Below are 20,153 nucleotides of genomic sequence, written 5' to 3' on the forward strand. Positions count from 1 at the left end.
AACTTGGCCTTCAGCCTCATTCTCGTTCATGATTATTGGAGTTCTTGGTGACATCGAATATCCTTATTTTATATTGCAGGCGGTACTAGATCCCTGATATAGTGTAAGGAAAACCCATAGCTCACCAATGGAATTATTGATCTCCAGGTAGGCGAACATTTGTGACATTTATTCTAAGAGATTGTTTGTATTTAAGTTGGCTGCTATTACCAACACCTCCAGACTTAACTACAATTCTGAGCTCATTGGGGGGCACTCTTAGCGTTCTCGCACCGATAGTCTTCTGTGGGCAACCTGAAGGTGACTTGAAACTTGAAGTCCTTTTCAAACCTCTACTCAGACTCTCCCTGTTGACATCACCTCTGATCCAGTTTCATTGTTCATGACTCAAGCCCTGTGACGTTGCCTGGACTGTGCCCACATCTCATCTCCCTCCATCTTGCAGGTTGAGGGGATCACAGTCACTAACCAGGTCTTTGGCCTCAGTGAGACGGAAGCCGACTTCTTCTACTACATGCAGTTTGACGGGATCTTAGGTCTGGGATACCCCAGCATTTCTTCGGACGGAGTCACCCCGGTCTTCGACAGCATGTGGAACGAGCAGCTGATACCTCAGAACCTCTTCTCTGTCTTTCTCAGCTCGTAAGTCAGTCTACTTCAACGGTGACATCAACATATTGATGTTGAATTGAGAGCCGGCAATGTGGTCGTTGGACCTCATGTGTGTGAAATATGTATCCTCATTACCTCACCATCTGAGAAGTTGTAAAGTTGAAGGTCTGTTGTGTACCTTAAATTTGTTTAGTTATGTTAAATTCTGTAATTTTTTGGGGACATGTTTCTCCATTGGATCAATGTCACTGATCAGACCTGTAATCTCCAGAACCCATCAATGTTTTTCCAAATTCTCTGTATGAACAGTTATGAAAAATGGGGGTAGCAAATATTTCAGCAGAATTTAAGGGAAATTACCAGCTTTCTACAGCCACTCAATAAGATCCTGCCACAACATCACACAGGTGCCTGGCGTTGCAGGTAGAAGGCCGCAGTATGTATGGTATGTTTGTCTGCAGTCCTAGAGTGCCTTGAAGGGTTGCTATAGAATGAGTGTCAAAGCCACATGATGCATCTTCATGGAAAGAGGCCCTGAACAATGCACCTGCACAGAGGACAAACACTCAGGTGTAAGTTAAAATCTTTTTGTAAATGTGTTTAAGCGCGTAGACAGGAGTAGATTAAGTTACAGACTGAGGGCCTCATTTACAAAAAGTTGGCGTAGGGCAGCGCCGCAAGGCTTTTTGCTGTGCTGCCGTACTCTAATTTGAAAGGGCAGGAACGCACCGTATTTATGACATTTGATGCATTCCTGCCCGTTCAGTCAGCCAGCAAGCTAACAATTTGTTGCCTGAAACCAACACAGGCACTCTTGCACCTTGGTGGATATGTTTTGCGTTGTTGACAGGATTTTTTTTGTGCTGGAATGGCCACCTTCCTATAAAAAACAATCCATGAGGCATGTTCCTTGTTCGATGCATGCTTCAGAATGCAGCACACATGGAGAGAGGAAACAACAGGGAGAAATAAAAACATGTATACTCTTTACGCCTCTTCTGGGGAGGTGTAAGCTATTGGTGCTGTCCCAGGTTTGCGTTATTTTGTAAATCAGGGGCAGCTTCAAAATCCATGGGTGTTGCTTGGAAAAACCCACTGCAACTCCCATGGAACGGCTCCTTGACGCAGAGTAAAGCAAGGCAGCGACTTGTGCTGCTTTGTCTTACTCCATATATATATGAGGCCTCTCACAGCCAAGCAGGGTGGCTTTGCACGGCCTCATAGACATGGTTGAGAGGCCTGCACTGCTGGAGCATCAAACAAGTGATGCTCCAGTGGTGCAGGCCTCTTGTAAACAAGCCACTGAGTGTTCCCAAAACCACATCTGAACACTTGTGTAAGGACATATAGATGTGAGATACCTGTTCCAGGCAGGAGGCCAGAGATACATCTGAAAGCACAGGTGAAGATTAGTTTCCAAGACATTATTTTCAGAAAAAAGCTGCCAGTGTTCACCGCTATTGATCACTCGCTGCTTACATATCAGCCAGCACAGGTCTACACCACTGTGAATGTACCTTGTAGTGTGGCCCCTTTACTAATGGGATTATATGCACCAGGTGTCCATCAGCGGTGCGTTCTGGATAGACCATGCCTAAGCAATGTTCAGAAAACAGAAACAGAAGTGGTGAATATCAGTGGCCCATAACCAGTCAGGGATCAAGACATCCTAGCCAGAAGTTTCAATTATTGGTAGACCACAACTGATCAACGCAAGGCAGCTATAGCGGATGGATCAATTACTCATGAGCCCTGACAGACCACTGCTCAGTGCGCTGCTCAATAAGTACTGATCACTTGTGCATCGTAAGCAATCAATCTTTAAGACAATTCAAACAGAAATAAGGATTCCTGTTTAATCTTAAGTGATAAATACTCGGGACAAGCCAACTAGATACACTGGTGGACCAGAACTGATCAATGTGACACAACATCCAACTACAGGTCAAGACTACTGCTAGATAAATTACCTATAGGTGTTGATCACCTCCCAAATAGTATTGATTAGTGATACTGAAGGTCTAAAGTTTAAGCACAATTCTGGTTCACCTCCCAATCATTTTTACTGAATTTATCTATTTTCACATCATTGTGCTTCTATCTAACTGCAAGCCCCAGGTGTGGTCAAGCTCTCTGGTATTTTTGTCTGAGGCCAGTAGGTATCCTTAGAATTGAGATACATTGAATTAAGGTTGTGGTCCAACGCACAGAGCTCTTCCTTGATTGGCCAAGATCTTCCAGTAAAGGAAGTACATGGCTGCTGAACCGCACATCTTAAGTGATTGGTTCAATGTCCAATGCGGGATGATCGAGAGAGCCCATATTGTTAAAGAGGACCTCGTCGCACTCACATGACTTCCTGCCAGACCTTCGTCGTTTCAAGCATGAAGTAAAGACACCTTCCTCCTATACTCGAGCATCCAACATCTTGAGCGCTCTGCCCAGAATATGGATTTCAAAAGGCTAGTTCTAAGCAAGGCTCCAGTGACTGCTGCCATATTAACATTTACAGAAATATTCAGTTCTTTCTTGTCTTCCACCGAGAGTTACATTACTTTAATCCTCAACTAATGCTTTCCCAAAACTGATTTTAGGATTGTAAGTTAAAGCAAGTCCTGCTTTTGTGTGAGGGATCAGCTTAATATTGACCATCCTTTTGCTGACACACCTCACATCAGTCTGAACAGTCTCTGTGACTAAAGGATAGTTGAAATGAATCAGTGTCTAGTGCCAGTCCTGGGTATCCATAGGATGTGTTAACACATGATGGTACATTGGCGGAGGCTCAGTGACTTGCGCTTCCCAGTAGATGACCAAGTGAGACTCAGCAGTGTTATTCTAAAGATGGATGATTAGGAACAATGGGGACCACTGTCATATGTCTGACCCACCCTCAAAGGTCAGCTTGCAGTCATATGTCAGAAACTAAGAGAATATGGGCAAAATGCTGTTAGATGATATTTGTTTTAATTGTTGCTTACTAGAACTCGGTCAATGACCTGCGCCGGGAGTTGGCGCTCCGTTGATATCCCTTTGCACGCCTGTCTACCCGTGAGCTCTCCATTGGCCATGACATGCCTAGGTAATGCTATCTCTTTCCTTCACTCAGGAATTCAGCTGTAGGAAGTGTGGTGACATTCGGGGGATACGAACCTTCGTACTACTCTGGAAGCCTGAACTGGGTCCCGGTCTCGGCAGAAGGATACTGGCAGATCAACCTGGACAGGTATTGTGTTTCTATCATCCCATCCTGTCAAATCTACCTGGGCAGGTGTTATGTTTCTATCATCCCATCCTGTCAAATCTACCTGGGCAGGTGTTGTGTTTCTATCATACCATACTATAAAATCTACCTGGGCAGGTGTTGTGTTTCTAACATTCCATATTGTCCAATCTACCTGGGCAGGTGTCGTTTTTCTATCATCCAATACTATCAAATCTACCTGGGCTGGTGTTATGTTTCTATCATCCCGTACTATCAAATCTACCTGGGCAGGTGTTGTGTCTCTATCATCCCATACTGTCAAATCTACCTGGGTGGGTGATGTGTTATGCTTCTATCATCCCGTACTATCAAATCTACCTGGGCAGGTGTCGTGTTTCTATCATCCCATACTATCAAATCTACCTGGGCAGGTGTTGTGTTTCTATCATCCCATACAATCAAATCTACCTGGGCATTTGTTGTGTTTCTGTCATCCCGTACTATCAAATCTACCTGGGCAGGTACTGTGTTTCTATCATCCCGTACTATCAAATCTACCTGGGCAGGTGTTGTGTCTCTATCATCCCATACTGTCAAATCTACCTGGGCGGGTGATGTGTTTCTATCATCCCAGACTGTCAGTTTTACCTGGGCATGTGTTGTGTTTCTGTCATCCCGTACTATCAAATCTACCTGGGCAGGTACTGTGTTTCTATCATCCTGTACTATCAAATCTACCAGGGCAAGTGTTGTGTTTCTATCATCCCATACTATCAAATCTACCTGGTCACGTGTTTTTTTTTCTATCATCCCATACTGTCAAATCTACTTAGGTGGGTGTCAGGTTTCTATCATCCCATACTGTCAAATCTACCTGAGCGGGTGATGTGTTTCTATCATCCCATACTATCAAATCTACCTGGGCAGGTGATGTGTTTCTAGCTTCCCATACTGTCAAATCTATCTGGAAAGGTGCTGTGTGTCCATCCAGCTGCTAATGACTGATGAACAGTAAAGATATTGTGTTTCTATTGTCCCAAATTGACAAATATACTTGGACAGTTGTGTTGGTGACTGATCTATCAGCACAGGTATTGCATTTGCATCTAGCAATACTCACAGAACAACCTAGGCAGGTATTGTGTTTCTATCAGCCCACATTGACAAGTCTACCTGGACAGATATTGTGTTTCCACCAAGTCAATACTGGCAGAGGAGCTAAGGGCCAGATGTAGGATGGCTATTACCGGTCAGTAACGGCCGAAATTAATGAATTTCGGCCATTACCGCCGGGTAATAGGCTTTTCTGATGTAGGGGGCCGAAATTAAGGATTCGGTAATTTACCAAATCAGTATTCGGTAAATTACCGAAATCCTAATGTAGGGCGCACTTAAATGAGTGCTTATCCCATGTTAGGATTCGTTATTTACCACCAACTACAAGTTGGTGGTAAATAACGAAAAGAAAAAAAAGCAATTTTATGCAAATTGCTTCAGTGCCATGTTGCAGACATACATGCCCTTAGGGCATGTATGTCTGCAACATGTGCACCCATACACAATTGAGGGGTGCAACAGGGTGTCAAAGTGACACCCTGCCACCCGTCAATGTTTTCCCCCTTTTTTCCTGGACAGTTGTTGTATTTTTATCCGACGGTTGGTGACTGATCAATCAGGACAGGTATTTTGTTTTCATCTAGTGTTACTCACAGAACAATCTGGGTAGGTATTGTGTTTCTGTCGTCCAGTGGTGATATATCTAGCCCTGCCGGTGTCGTGTTTTTATCATTCCATACTGACAGAACAACCTGGGCAGGTATTGTGTTTCTATTGACCCACATTGATACATCTACCTGGGCAGGTATTGTGCTTCCACCCAGACAATGCTGGCAGATAAACGTGGACAGGGATTATTGTTTCTGCCCAGCCAATACTGGCAGAGGAGTGTAGTGAGGTATTGTGCATCCACCCAGCCAATACTGGCAGATAAACCTGGACAGGGATGGTGTTTACATACTGTAGAAAGCTGGCTCTGTATAGAGTATCAAAGTAAGGTATAGTGTGCACAGATTCCAGGGAGTCCCCGGGGGTATAGCAGCAGCTAAATTAGGTAAGTACTAACAGCTTCCTTTGTGGTAGTTTGGGTGAGCTTTTAGGCCTATCAGGAGGGTGTGTTAAGCATTTATTCTATTCACTCAATCAAAGTCTGATTGCACACAATCAGTGACAGAATCCAGACCAATCAGGTATGTATAAAAATGTGTACTTGTATTCTATTTTGTAGAACCAAGCAGTACTTGGCACAGGTAAGTAAGAATACTTTCAAATGCAAAGATGTGAACAGAACTACAGTTGTTGTTTGTATTGAAATCGTTTACAGACTTGTTTTACTTTTAAAATACAGTGTGATTACTTTTGATTACTCTTGGATTACATTTCAGTTACTGATAGGTCTTGAGGTCATATACGGAGATACCACACACTGCCTGTTGTCACTTGCAGGTAAGTACAACAATCCTTAAGTTAAACCAAAGTTACTTTCTTTTCACGCAAAAGTTCAACTCAACGACATTTTTAGTAACAAATGATCACAACATTGACTCCTATGGGGAAAAGAGGGCTACTGGTTTGCAGGTAAGTAAACGACCTGCAAGAATAGTGTTTGCCTATGGGAACCTTGGGGAACAAAGGTTCCCATAGGCCTTCAATTTGCACCACTAGTGGCACTGGGATGGCTGGGTGCAGAATGCAGGGGTCCAATGTCAGCCAATAGGGCTGAGGGTGCCTTCAGTCAGTGACTGCTTGCGAGCAGGCGACCTGGCTGTGGGAGCAAAGCTGCTGGTGTAGAGATCAGCACTGCAGGGGCCAACAATCAGAACAGGAACTGCACCACTAGCGGCGCAGGGGCCGCCGGGTGCAGAGTGCCAGGCGACGTCGTGACCCTGTTAATTCCAATAGAGATCTCCAGTTTAGTAAAGATGCTGCAGGTTTGGACAGGGAAGCTTCTTGAAGGCGACCATTGGCTGGAGAGGTAAGTTAGGTTCTTGAGGGATGCCTGGTTGGGCCACCCAAGTCCGTGCGTGCAGGTAAGTCATTTGGCATTGAGTTCTTCTTACTTGCTCAGGTCGGGAGACCCTTCAGGCTGAGGCTGCAGTTGTCAGCTAGAAGCTTGAGGGAGGTTGGAGATAACCAGGTGAGGATCGCTGGGGAGATCTCCTTGTGGTGTTGTGCCACTCGAGCATGGGCCGTAGGCGTCTGCTGCAGAGTGGTGCGAAATCGTGGAGCCACTCGGATGCAGGTTCTGTGGGTGAGTCTTTGCTAAGCAAATCGGGTGCTCACGGGAGACAGGGCCTTAATGGTGGTTGCAGAGCAGTCCCTCCATGTTCTGAGGGGCTACTGGATGCTGGGCATTCCAGGGTTTCCCTGTAGTCAGGTCAGAGTCAGGAGAGGCTGGTAGGGTTGGGACCAGAGTATTTGAGGTCCTTTTCTTCCTGGGTCAGCACTGTTCTTCAGTCCTTCTTCTTTCTTCCTCGAATATGAGAAGGCAATGTTTAGGGTTGCCACCAAATACTAAAATGTGTGCCTTAAAGGGGTGTTCAGGTCGGGCCCAATTGGTCCCTTCCTTGGGGAGGGCACACCCCCAAATGTGCCACCCACCAGTGGGAGAGGTCAGGAGCCTCTTCCTCTTTGTCTGGGTCCCTTCATATTCGCGATGGAGGGGACAGAGATGTGTGTTTCACCTCTCCTCCCCCACTTGAGTGTTGAGGATGGGAAAGGTGGGCGCACCTCTCCTCCCAGCTTGGTTTTCCTGCCAATTCTCACACCCAAAGTGGGGGGCAGAACCGGTGGGAGCAAGATGCTGGGGCCATCAAAATTCAGGGACAGCTTATGAAGGTGACAAGCCTTTGAAGCTTCCCCTTCGTGAACCCAGATCAACCTGACGGAGGAGACATGACACCTCTACCTAGGATGGGCTTTGTTTCGGAACCAAGAGAGTGGAGTCCATCTACCTAGGGGTCCAGAATCCTGTCCGATGGTGGCAAATGGCAGGTATTCATTCAGGAACAACACCAAGGCTGTTTGTTTTTAAGTTGGCATCTCTGAGATGCTCTCTGAGTGCATTTTACATTAAATCCCACACTGGCACCAGTGCCCTTGGTATCCATGGTACCTTTACAAGGGGCTGACCCGTGGCCAGAGATGTGTCAGTTCCGGGTACAAAGGTACATTTTTGGGGAAAAACACATGCCCTGGGAACCTGATTGGCAGGGACCCATGGTACACCTAGTCAAAGTGCATCATGTGTCAGGCAAAAAGTGGTGGGTGCCCATGCAAAAAGGGGCCCTTTCCTACTATTAAAGAGCGCTAAGTCTCATCACCTATGAGAAACGCTTTTGTGCTCAAACAGGACAAGGTAACAGAGGGCTCTGCCACGGTGTGACAGTCTTGTTTCTCATATTGTGAAAGTCTGGATTACGCATCTGGAGGAGGCATCTTTATTGTTTGGCTCCTTCACATCTCACTGGAAGGAGATGCAATACAGATGTGAGTGTCCTAGAGAAGACAGACTCTCATCATTGGCTCACAAGGGAACACTAGAGACCAGGTGCTGAGGGAGGCTTGTATCACTGAAACTGGGAGATGCTTGCATCGCAGGTCCTACAGCATGATTGTATCGCTGAGAGATGCTTGCATTGCAGGTGCTGCTGGAGGTGTGTCTCGCTGAAGCTGGGAAGTGCTTGCATCGCAGGTCCTGCCGGATGCTTGTATCGCCGAGAGATGCTTGCATTGCAGGTGCCGCTGGAGGTGTGTATCACTGAAACTGGGAAGTGCTTGCATCGCAGGTCCTGCAGAATGCTTGTATAAGTGAAGCTGAGAGATGCTTGTCTCTCAGGTCTCAAAGAATGCTTCTAAAGCTGAAGCGGAGTTTGCCTCTTGGGTTCCCCATGATCTCTGTCTCACTGAACCTGAGAGATGCTTGCATCGCATGTCTGCAGGATGCTTGTATCATGGAAGACACTGGAAGAGGCTGACATCTCCCCCTTCTCTCTCTCTCTTCTCTCTCTTCCTTAGTATCACCATCAATGGAAATGCTGTTGCCTGCAATGGGGGCTGCCAAGCCATAGTGGACACAGGGACGTCTCTGATTGCTGGACCCTCCACAGACATAGCAAACATCCAGAAAGACATTGGAGCCACCATGAATGCTGATGGAGAGGTATGTGCACTAAGCTTCCCCGTGTGATGCTATGAATTACAGTAGTGAGTGAACGACTGTACATGGCGCAAACAACGACTGACTGCATCTCAAATATAGTTTACAAAAATATTGCCCCATGGCGTTCATTATATGAAATGTACTGTCAACAGGGTCATATTTTTGTATACCATATTTAGGACACAATATTTCTGTCAGGTGATGTTTTTGTTCACAATATTCTGACATATAACCTCATCTAATGACCACCTCGAGGGTCATCCAGGCCCATCCATACAACATGGCCGACACCTTCTCCAGTATATTGACAGTCGTCATCCAAGAAGACGCCGCCGTTCACCCTAACTTTAGTCAGTCTATGAATATTCACCTGCGAAAAGATCGTCATAACATCATAGAGATTAATACAGTGGTATGGGACACGAACATCGTGGTTAGGGCATCTCCTAACACAAATATCACGTGCTAAATATTGCTTCCCAAAATACCACCCTACACCCAATATTTAGGACACAAGGGGCATATTACAAGCAAATATCGCCACCAGAACGTCACTTTTTTTACCCCTTCGCATAGGCAGCTAAGTTTAGCACCAGCACTAGGTGAAACGCCAGGGTGCACCGTATTATTGTGAATACGGCGCATCCCTGTGTTTTTCAGAATGTCGGAGCGCAGCATTACCATTGGTATATAAGAAACAAATGATATCCCAACTGGTATAATTTGAAGACAGTTAGTTCAGATAGGTATAAAACATTATCACAAGGAGATAAGGAGACTCTCTTTTGGTTTTTCACATATGTGCCGGTAACATCATATTTATTCATTGGGTACAAGGAGAGGAAAAAGGGGCACAACAAAGTAATCATGCAGTTATATCAGCACTCACTTTAGGTAACCCAAATTGTACTTGGTGCTTAGTGCGAGTGAGTGAAGGCACGGTAGCAAAACAAGTGACAATAAACAGCGACGGCGGCGCAAGGTGACTAGTGATCAATATATACAGTGAATACAAACAATATGGTTACACGTTTGTTCGAGATTGACTTGAATGAGATTATGCAGGTATTTATGCTGGAACCATTTGGTCTGGAGCACCTATGTTCGCGCTTGAAGGTCGACGGCGTTTCGATCCCATTTAAATCGGGATTATCATCAGGACTTGGGTTAGATGCAGTGCAATGGCAGTGTGAGTCAGTAGCCAGGTCCGTGAGTAAGTCAGATCGATCGATCCTGGAGGAGGCCAGTTCCGGTGGGTCATCCGGGAGGCGCTGTGAGGTGCCGGTCAGTGGATCCGGTGCAATCGACATCCCTGCATACACACTACCTCAGGCGGAGCAAACTAACAAGGACTGGTGATGGGTGGGGGAGTTTGGATGATCTGAGAATTTTGGGAAATGTGGGACCTCTTGTACTGATATTTTACTCGCAAAAAAGAGAATCCTATACAGTGACGTACCTCCTCTGTAGCGTGAATTATCTTTATAATGTTCAGAAGAGGGTGTTTAATCCCACCTGGTATTGATCTTTCTGGTAGGCAATCTTTAGCCTCCAACAGATCCACCATGGCACGGAATCTTCATGCCTGCCAGAGGATGAGGAGGTGTCAGTGCGTCGAGACCCTATGAGGGTTAGACCTTCTTCTCCCCACCCAGTCCAACCATCGTCTGACGCGGATGTGCTGTCCGCGCCCTGGGGGAGGAGGCACAGTTGGGTGGATGAACTTTTTCTATGAAGTCAACAGGACTCTGAAATAAACCTCTGCTCCCAAGAAGGCTGACAAGGGAGGCCCTACGGTCAAACTATGCCTGAAGATACTGTTTGAGTGTGTTGTCTCTTAGGATATGTGGGGCTGAAGTAGAAACATATTTTGCTGTCTGAAAGCCTGCACTTTGGAAAAATGCAGGACATTTGGCTTCCAAACACATGTTTGTAGTTTGCAAAATGTAATCTGCAATTTATGAATGGTTCTTGATGGCAGTTGTGGTTGAAAATCATTGATAAGTAACATCTGAGGTGTCCCCCTGTGTGGCCCCCTGATAACACCCATGTAAGGATGGAGGTCTGCCCCCTTGAAACACCTCCTGCCTCATTATGATCACTGAGGCAGCAGGTTCTGGGACCTCCTGTGGATACCAGCTAGCACACCAGTCACACTGCACATGTTGGCAGGTGGCAGCCCATGGTGTGCAGTCTGTATGTCCTGGCTGTGGATCTGCCCCAGGATACATCAGGCTCAGTGTATTCTGTTTGATTGATCCAAGATGTCCTCTTGAAAGTAAAACAATTCTTTATTGCTTTGTTAGTCAAAATCATACGATAACATTCACCATACATAAAAAGAGCTACCCCAGACTGACATACATGAACCAAAAGAACCTGTAATCACAGTACACAGGTTTATTAGGATGGCTGACAAGCAAACCATGAGCTCTGTGGAAGAGATTTAACAAATGTAGCAAATTTGGAATTATTCGCACTGACACGTTTCAGCTCTGACTGGTTAAAGATGACATTCTCCTACCATTACTATGACAATGACCACAGTCCTGAAGAAGGCCTCATATATGCACCAATACACTGTCAGGGAATGAGATGACTCTGGTAAGGCAGAGCCAAAGATCCCACCCTGGCAACCCAGAAACAAGTGCACACAAGCAACCCCGACACAAGAGCACACCCCTGTGTTAGACCTGTAGGCCCTAGGGTGGTCTTCACTCAGACCTTTTGCCTTCACTCTCAATATTTTGCTGAATTTGTTTTTGTTGGCTTTAGGACTCTGTGCACTTTACCACTGCTAACCAGTGCTAAAGTGCATGTGCTCTCTACTTAAAACATGGTATAATTAGCTTACACCTGATTGGCATATTTAATTTACTTATAAGTCCCTAGTGGAATGGTATACCATAATTCCAGGGCCTGTAAATTAAATGCTACTAGTTATTTTGCTAGCCACTTAAGTAGCCCCTTAAAACATGTCTCTGGCCTGTGAATTTAGCCTGCGTGCAGTTTTAAATTGATAATTTGACTTGGCAATATGACCCCTTTGCCAATCCTATATAAGTCACCTCTAAGGTGAGCTCTGGTTAGCCCAGTGGGAAGGGTACATTGTAATTGAAAGGTTAGACTTACTTTTAAGTTTGACATGTATTGGCAATGTAAACATTCAGCTGGGCTACATTATTACTTTTAATATGTGCTAACCTTTCATGGGGAAAGGGTAAATGCTTCATGTTTGGTGTCTGAGAAATTTTCATAAAAACTCCTCTTTAAAGGTAAAGTTGGATTGTAAGTTACAATTTTGAAAATGCCACTTTTAGACAGTTATAGTTTTCCTGCCCAGAATATTTTCTGTCTGAAGCTTGTTCCAATGGTACATGATGGGGTGTAGTTGTCAGCTGGACTTAGTTTATTCCTCCCATACAGACACACAGAGTCAGAGATTAGGTGTGCCTGAATGGGTCATCACTGAAAGGATGAGGCCTAGGTGTGAAGGTGGGCACTGGCCCAATTACAACTAAATAGGCTGTGCTCTCAAATTACTTTTCACCCCTACATTTGTTCATGCAGCCAGCAAGGTGCCAGTGTAGGGGAAGCAGGAAACTTCAAGCACTTCAAAGGGAATTCTCTAGAAACTTCTCCTGCTTCAAAGGAGGCACCAGGTATAAATGTTGGACCCACAGGCCCACTTTTCAGTTCCCATTCTGGACATGCAGAAGTAATCTCAGAGAACTGCCTGCTGCTGTGGCCTGCTGTGCACTTCAGAGAACTGATTTGCTGCAGCTGGAAGGACTGCTCTGTTGTCAGAAGCCTGCCTTAACCCCTTAGAGGTCTGCTCTGCTGCTTGAGTACCCTGTTTAACTGATGAACCTAGGACTACCAGAGAAATCCAAGGGCTAGTTGGCTAGCCCCCTGATCAGGACCTCAGGGACAGAAAAGTATCCAACCATCTTGAACCAGCACCTGGATCCTAAACCCCCAATTGGGCCCCTCCAGGCCTTGACCCATGGTGGTCCAGGCCAGAGTGCTGAATGTGTGCTGAATGTGTGGTGGTGCTGAATGTGCCCAAATAGCTAGATCTAAAATCTGGGACTTAGAAAATCTTCGGCTAAAAACTGTTCCGACAACAGAGAGGAGACCGGAACAACCTGCTCATTTATCTGTCCAATGTTTATCGCTGGTCGGCCTGACTTAGTGGCTGCTCTCGCACTGTTCTCCTTCGCAGCACCTCCAGAAGTGCTTGCCTCCCAGGGTAGGAAACTTCCTGGAAGAAGTGAGAGAAACCCAAAATGTTTTGAATATTTGGAAATTCACCTGTGCCCCTTTCACATCACACTCAACATCCACTATTAATATTAGACTTTCAAATGTTGCAAATCTTACATACTATTGTAATTTGCACCTCTTTAAATGCCCCTTATGACGTTAAAGTTATAGCACTTAAGTTGCCAAAAAAGGTGTGAATAGGGCCCAAGGGTATTATTTACTGGTCATAAGAAACTGGTCACAATTTGTGGAGTATTTTGCGACCATCAGTATTTTTATGAACTGACTTACTTAACATTAGGTTGGTTCATAAAAAATAGAATCAGATTGAGTAGTAATCCGAGCAACCTCATTAATATTCATAAGGTAGTTTTCAAATTGCAACTTAATTGAATTGGCAACAATCACAGAGATGGTTGTTCTGCAAAGGTCAGCAGGTCACCGTTTTACAATGCATTACCTGCTCCTTTGCGGTGTTGGTAAATTTTCAATGCTTTGTGACCACATCTAGGTCTCTTTATCCTTTGGGATTCACATTTTGAGAGGCAGAAAAAACAGTTTGTCTCCTAAAATGGAATTAGTGCATAAGAAAATTAATTTTAGTTTTCACAAATGATGAATCGGAGTGTTTGTGATGATTAAAATGCTTAGTACATCTTGCCCTAGGATCTTAAATTCTCACTCACCAGAAGAACTTTAACGGACATTGGGTTGATGGTCATATTGAGGACTAATGCAGGCTAGGATACAGGGATGAAATGAAAGAGGTGGCTGCAGGGAAGCGGATGGGAAGTGGTGGAAGTACCTGGCATGGTCAGGTGCCCGAAACAGCATGACCAATGGCAACTGCATCAAAACATTGGCCTGGCGGTGAACTGGGAAGGAGAGTTTGAAATGGCAGTGGCTGCAGGAGTGGTTCTCTGGGAAGCCTACTGATGGGCACAAATGGACACAGCCCTGCTACCAGAATAGTGCGGATAGGAAAGGCATCATAGCAAACAAACATCAGCCCGGTGTTGCCATAAGAGGGCCCCAGAGAGCTCACGTAATGTGCCTGGGGCAACACTAACAAAATGGATTACTTGTGTCTTCCGCCAGTGAGGGTCAGGAGGTTAACTAAAGAGATCAAAAAAGGAATGCCTAGGTACACAACACCCACCCAGGAACAGCGGGAAGATGTCGGTGGGGTACTAAGGACCAAAGCAAGGGATCATTTAGAAACATTTACGCAAAGCAGGAGTCGCACATGCTTCACACTCCCTGCCCAGGCTAGTGGTCCTTTCCCCTAAGGGGGAGGCTGAAAAGGGGTTTCAGTGAGGCAGCAGATTGCAGTGCTCTCCAGACTTTTGGTGAACTTGAATGTTTGCCTCATGTCACCCATCAGAGGGAGACGGTGAATATTGTCTCAGCTCCCCGTGGACCACAGCGGCGTCTGCCTTCGTGGACAGGAGCCGTAGCATGTGTACAGCTGGGGAAGCGAGGTAAGTCACCATCAGCAGAGTGAGTTGATGCGGTCCCCACCATCTGGTTTTGGATTGTTTTTGGGTGATGGAAGATTGACTACAGAATGGCAGATCCTTGAGTCTGGTTTAGAAAAAGAGGTTCACTAGCATCCTTAACTTCCAGATGTGCTACAGGCTTCCCTTCTTCAGACTCATTGCATTGATTGTATATTCAGAATCTAGAAAACCCTGATGGAAATTCAGCTTTCTTGATCTTAAAATTCCCATTCCCACAGGGCATGAGAATGCTGTTGGTTGACAACATCTACAATATAGTGGATTCAATATTTTGCAATGTTTATTAGTTCAAAAGACCTTTATTCGAATTTCATAAAATTCATAAAAGTACCACATAAAAACAATTCATTTACATTACACATTATTTCAAAAATTCATGATTAAAATGTAATACAATTCTAATGAGGCTAATTTCAAGGGTTTTCCATCATTTTGCGCACTCGTGTTATCAGTCTTAGAAAAGTGCTAGTGCAATGTTTATTATAATAAATAATACTTGTGTTGGAAAGCTGCTCTTTGAGGTGGCCTCTTGGTTGCCAAAGGTCACTCCCAGCTCTAACCACCCTCTCTTGTTGTCCTTCTAGTACGCAGTGAACTGTAACACGATGGGCTCCCTGCCAGCGATCATCTTCACCATCAACGGGGTGCAGTACCCGCTTTCTGAGAAGGCCTATATTGCCCAGGTGAGATTCACCGTCTCCACATTAGTAGTTTGTAGAGAGTCACACACACAATCCATGCAGATGGACCAAGAATGCCGACCAGAAAAGGAGATGGGCCGGGCCATTTTGCCTGGGATAGGTCCTGGGAGGAGGGACACGGTACTCAAGCGATCGGAGTCACTCTAGTAAGTATGAGAACTCCTGTCCAGTCAAAGGTGGAGGGAGCAACTGGCCTAACTTGAGGCTCTACAGTGACCCCAGGAACCACTCTGCCTCTCGCAGCCCCTCTGGGGTTTGACTTTACAAAAGAACCCTTCAGTGAATGATGCACGTTGTGTCAAGCATGCAACTGGAAGGGTTGAACCCTCCTCAAAGTATGCATGTCTTGCACGGCTGAAGATAGAGGGCCTGGTCTGATCTTGGCAGACAGGGTTACTCCGTCACAAACATGGCGAATATCCCGTCTGTCAAATTACATTTCCATTATAAAATTTGCAACTTGTAATACAGCTGAAAGAGCATCCGTCACACTTGTGATGGAGTATCCCATCCGCCAAGATCGCAAACAGGTCCAGAATCCAAAAGAGAGCATGTTGTGACCTTTCGCGCTAGTGTAGAGGACATTCAGAATGACTTGTCCATAAACACAGCTCACAGATAGATATTTGTAACCTCCTTGTACAAATAATAATCCAGCTTATCTTGACCGAAGTGCATTAGATAAGGTTTTCCAGGAACAATGCTTATGTCTTGTAAACCATTTTCTGTAATTAGCTCAGCATTACTCCGAGCTTCATGTGTCATGCTCATAAGCTTTCAGCAGCGAGACATGCTTACCCAAGGAAAACACTTCTTTGTGAATCTGTGAGCATGCCTTGGTCCTGGACAGGTATGTGTAGGCAGTGGATAAGCATGTAGTATGACACAACTTCTCACTTTCAGATCAGGTCCACTTCACTCATAAGGCAGTAGTAGGGCTCAAGTATTCATAGACGAGGCTTTGGGAAGCAGGATCTGGGGCCTACATTAGAGTTTGGCAGACAGGTACTCCATCACAAAGGGATTGACAGTAGTATAGCAAGTATGCCATGGACCCTAGAGCAAGCAAGGAAAATGGACCCTTTGACTGCTGATAGGGTAGTAAAATGTAGCATTGTCAGGGTTCAATGGGCCCTTAGAGCGCTGGGCCTCAGGGCCGCTGCAGCTCCTGCACCAGTGGTAGCTACGCTCCTGGGGATGGAGTAGAATGCCTCTGCAATAGAGTGGACATGATATCCATCAGGTTATGATGGAGTAGCCAGTCTGCAAAACTCTAAAAGAAGTGCTCAGTGACCTTGTGCTAGCCTTCACTTCAACTACTACAGACCTGAGGGAAACATGCCAGAGCAGCACGGGCGGGTAAGGGCTTGTACCCTGAGGTTTGCTCACCTGACATTGGATTTCTGTGGCAATCCACCTTAAAAGTCATTATTTATGGCTAATTAAAAGGTCAATAAAAGATACACCTAGAATCAAGCTGAGTCTTTCTTTTATTTTTACCTTTCAATAGAGCTCCTGCACCAGCAACCTACAGGAGTCCGACCCTGGTCTCTGGATCCTGGGGGACGTCTTCATCCGGGAATATTACGTCGTCTTCGACAGAGCTAACAACCAGCTCGGCCTGGCGCCTATCGCCTGAAGTTGACCAGTATACAATATTTACCTCTAATCAACACATGATTTTGTTCCAACATTTTTAGATGTAAATGACGTATGCCAATGGTGGAGTGTACCTTTCCAGGGCTGTGCTCAGCATTCCTAGTACGCTTGATTAATGTGACACTGTATGAGCATAGAACCAGCGAATAAAGGATCTTTGTGAAACCAGACATGTCCCTTCCCTTCATTTGTAGTGGAGAAGCAACTGCGCCAATGACAACAAATGGGAGCAGATCGTTCTGTTGTCTGTCTTTGGAATGTGTACTAGAGAGCTGAACAACACACTGTGTGTGATAGGGGTAAGAATGATGTTGGAAAGACATTTAATGAAAAGTTGGTGCAGGGGGAGTGGCTTGGACATCCACAATGGCGGACGTGTGAGCCGAGCTCTTCCCGCCCGCTGCTCTCAGAACCGTCTCCGCCCTCCTGCATCAGGGGCTTGTCAGTCTAGGGGTGGGCGGAATTTGCATAGTTGCGCTATGCAAAACGGTAAAAAATCTCCGCGAGCACCCAGAAATTCAGCAAACACGCGGAAATGCTTGTTCATGATATTTCTTTCCTGTTTGCGAACTCTGTTCGCATGCTCGGCGGGAAATATCTCACGAACACATTTTGAAAATGCAAATAAGCAAACATTCCTTGAAGCCGCGGAACGCAGAATGTTGGGTAATTCTGTGTTCTCCGCGGAACGCAAAATTACCCAAATTTCCACAAGCGGAACGGAATTTACCACCCAGGCCTACTTGTCACAGTAACAGTCACTCAGTGGGAGCATAGGAGTGTTGTGAGGCAGAGGGAGTCTGCTCCACGCTGGCTGTCCGCTTGTGTTGTGGTCCCTTAGGAGCAGGGCCTCCAGGCCGTGTGGGTGGGCGCACGGCCACTTCCCAGGCTAGTGTGGACTTGAGATCTGACCAGGAGTGCGTCAGCAGTGGGATAGGTGAGCGGGGGGAACTGCTGTTGGCCTGCGGTCCTGCTCCCTGATATCATCACTTAGCCAGGGGCCTCGCTCTCCTCTCCCTCACAGCCATGGTGCAATGGCCCTGGCACACTGTTGCTGGTTTACTCAGCCTACGCTATCTGAACACAATCAGGGGATAATAAATCTGGCCACCTACTGGCCTGGTTGGTTGGCAAGGAGTCTCAATAGCCACCAGTTCCATCATTTCACCACCTTGGTGCTTCACACATAGTGTGACACCCACAAATATGCTGTGCCCTTTAAGAAGACCATGTATCTTCCACTACCGGGGGAGCAAAAAGATGATATCCAGGCTTTCCTGGACATCATCCCTCTTCCTAAATTGACCTCATTGGAACTTGGGAATATCGATGCGCCTATCACTGTCCAAGATGTCAAGGAAGTCATTTCTGAGCTAGTTGCTGGGACTACGACTGGAACTGATGGCTTCCGACAGAATATACGAGGCTGCGCTTGATGCTAGATGCCTGCCTACCACTCTCCTTGAGGCCTCATTGATCTCCTTCATGAAAACCAGAACCGGGTCCTACAAACCCAGCATCCAACTCCCTGCTGCTAGTTTGAATATAAACTATAACATTTTGAGTAAGATTTCAGCTCGTCGCATCCAGCAAGTACTTTCGCAACTGAACCACACACTGACCAATAAGGGTTCCTCCCTGGCTGCAATAACTCCTTAAATATCCAATGGTTCTATAAAATTATGGAAGCTGCACAGGCTCGCTTGCCTCCTTCATTTTAGATTTGGTGAAGGCCTTTGACGCCCTAAGTTGGGATTGCCTGTAATCGTTCTGACTCAATTTCGCTTTGGTTCTCGCACTATTGAGCTGATTCAATTGCTGTACTCAAATCCCACTGTCAAAGATTGCTCTGGGGGATTGATCTCTGCAGCAATTATAGTGGAGAGTGACACAAACTATTATTTATTTATTTAAACAGTTTTATATAGCGCTGGCTAGACCCAAAAGTATCAGAGCGCTGTACAAGGGTTGGGGGAGAAACAAATTGCAGTATAACATTATTACGAGGAGGGAAGATGCAAGACAATGATAATAATAACAATATGTCAAGAACCATAATTAAATGAACATGAAAATAAGGAATACATTTGAGGGGGGGTGTGGGGGTATGGAGGAAGTGAAGCGGGTGATGGGAGAGGTGAAAGTATGAAGGCATAGGCAGTGATTATAAGAGAACTAGTAGGGTGCGGGTGGAATTATAAGAAAGGAACAGAAGAGTGGGGTTAGTAAGTCAGGTCTAAAGTGGCGGGAATATAGAACCATCATGGACAGGTTGCAAAACCAGATTGGTGGCAAGATTAAGGACCCCAGAATTTGTTTAAAAGGTGCCGCTTGAGATAGTTTTTGAAGCTGAGGTAGGAGGGTTGCAGCGTAGATCTTTGGGGAGTGAGTTTCAGATAGTGAGAGCATTTCCGGAGAAAGAGCGTGACTGAGTAGCTTTCTTGTTTACCAAGGGTGGTACTAGCACAAAATTATTGGTGCAGCTCATTTCTCTAGCAGAACCCGCTTTGCGGCGTTTGTTTGAGAGATACAATGGGGTGTGCTGATACAAGGGTTTATGCGTAATGCAAGCATTCTTGTAGGTGGAGCTGCCTTCGATGGGAAGCCATTTGAGTTCTTTGAGGATGGAGGAGATGTGGTCGAACCGCTTACAGTCAGAAATAAGTCTTGCCGCGAGATTAAGAACATATTTGATTGGGGCTAAATGGGATTTCGTTGTTCAAAAGAAGATAGCATTACCGTAATCCAATTTAGAAAATACTAGTGACTGAGCAACTAATTTAAAGTCATCAGCAGGAATGAAGGGTTTAATTTTCTTGCTTGAGGTGGAGAAGGGTGAAGAGAGCAGCTTTTGCCGTATTTTTTATGTGGGGAGAAATGCTGAGGTTTTGGTCAATGCTTATTCCGAGGGATTTAACTGAGTTAGAAGTGGACAAAGATCAGTTGAGAGCTTTAAGGTCAGAGGTCCAGAG

The 20,153-nt window shown here is 45.6% G+C and overlaps 1 protein-coding gene across 1 annotated transcript in view; it reads left to right on the forward strand.

Moving 5' to 3' along the window:
* The window catches only part of LOC147693273 (pepsin A-like), a 41,377-nt gene extending 24,028 nt beyond the window's left edge, over positions 1-17,349 (forward strand). Inside the window, exons 5-9 of the mRNA XM_086933208.1 lie at positions 446-642; positions 3,722-3,838; positions 8,891-9,035; positions 15,406-15,504; positions 17,033-17,349. Coding sequence (XP_086789334.1) covers positions 446-642; positions 3,722-3,838; positions 8,891-9,035; positions 15,406-15,504; positions 17,033-17,161 — 687 coding nt within the window. The 3' untranslated portion in view covers positions 17,162-17,349. The remainder of the gene's footprint in view (positions 1-445; positions 643-3,721; positions 3,839-8,890; positions 9,036-15,405; positions 15,505-17,032) is intronic.
* The last annotated feature ends 2,804 nt before the right edge of the window (positions 17,350-20,153 follow it).

The sequence above is a fragment of the Lissotriton vulgaris genome, chromosome 8, assembly GCF_964263255.1.
Source record: "Lissotriton vulgaris chromosome 8, aLisVul1.2, whole genome shotgun sequence".
NCBI classification, from domain to species: domain Eukaryota; kingdom Metazoa; phylum Chordata; class Amphibia; order Caudata; family Salamandridae; genus Lissotriton; species Lissotriton vulgaris.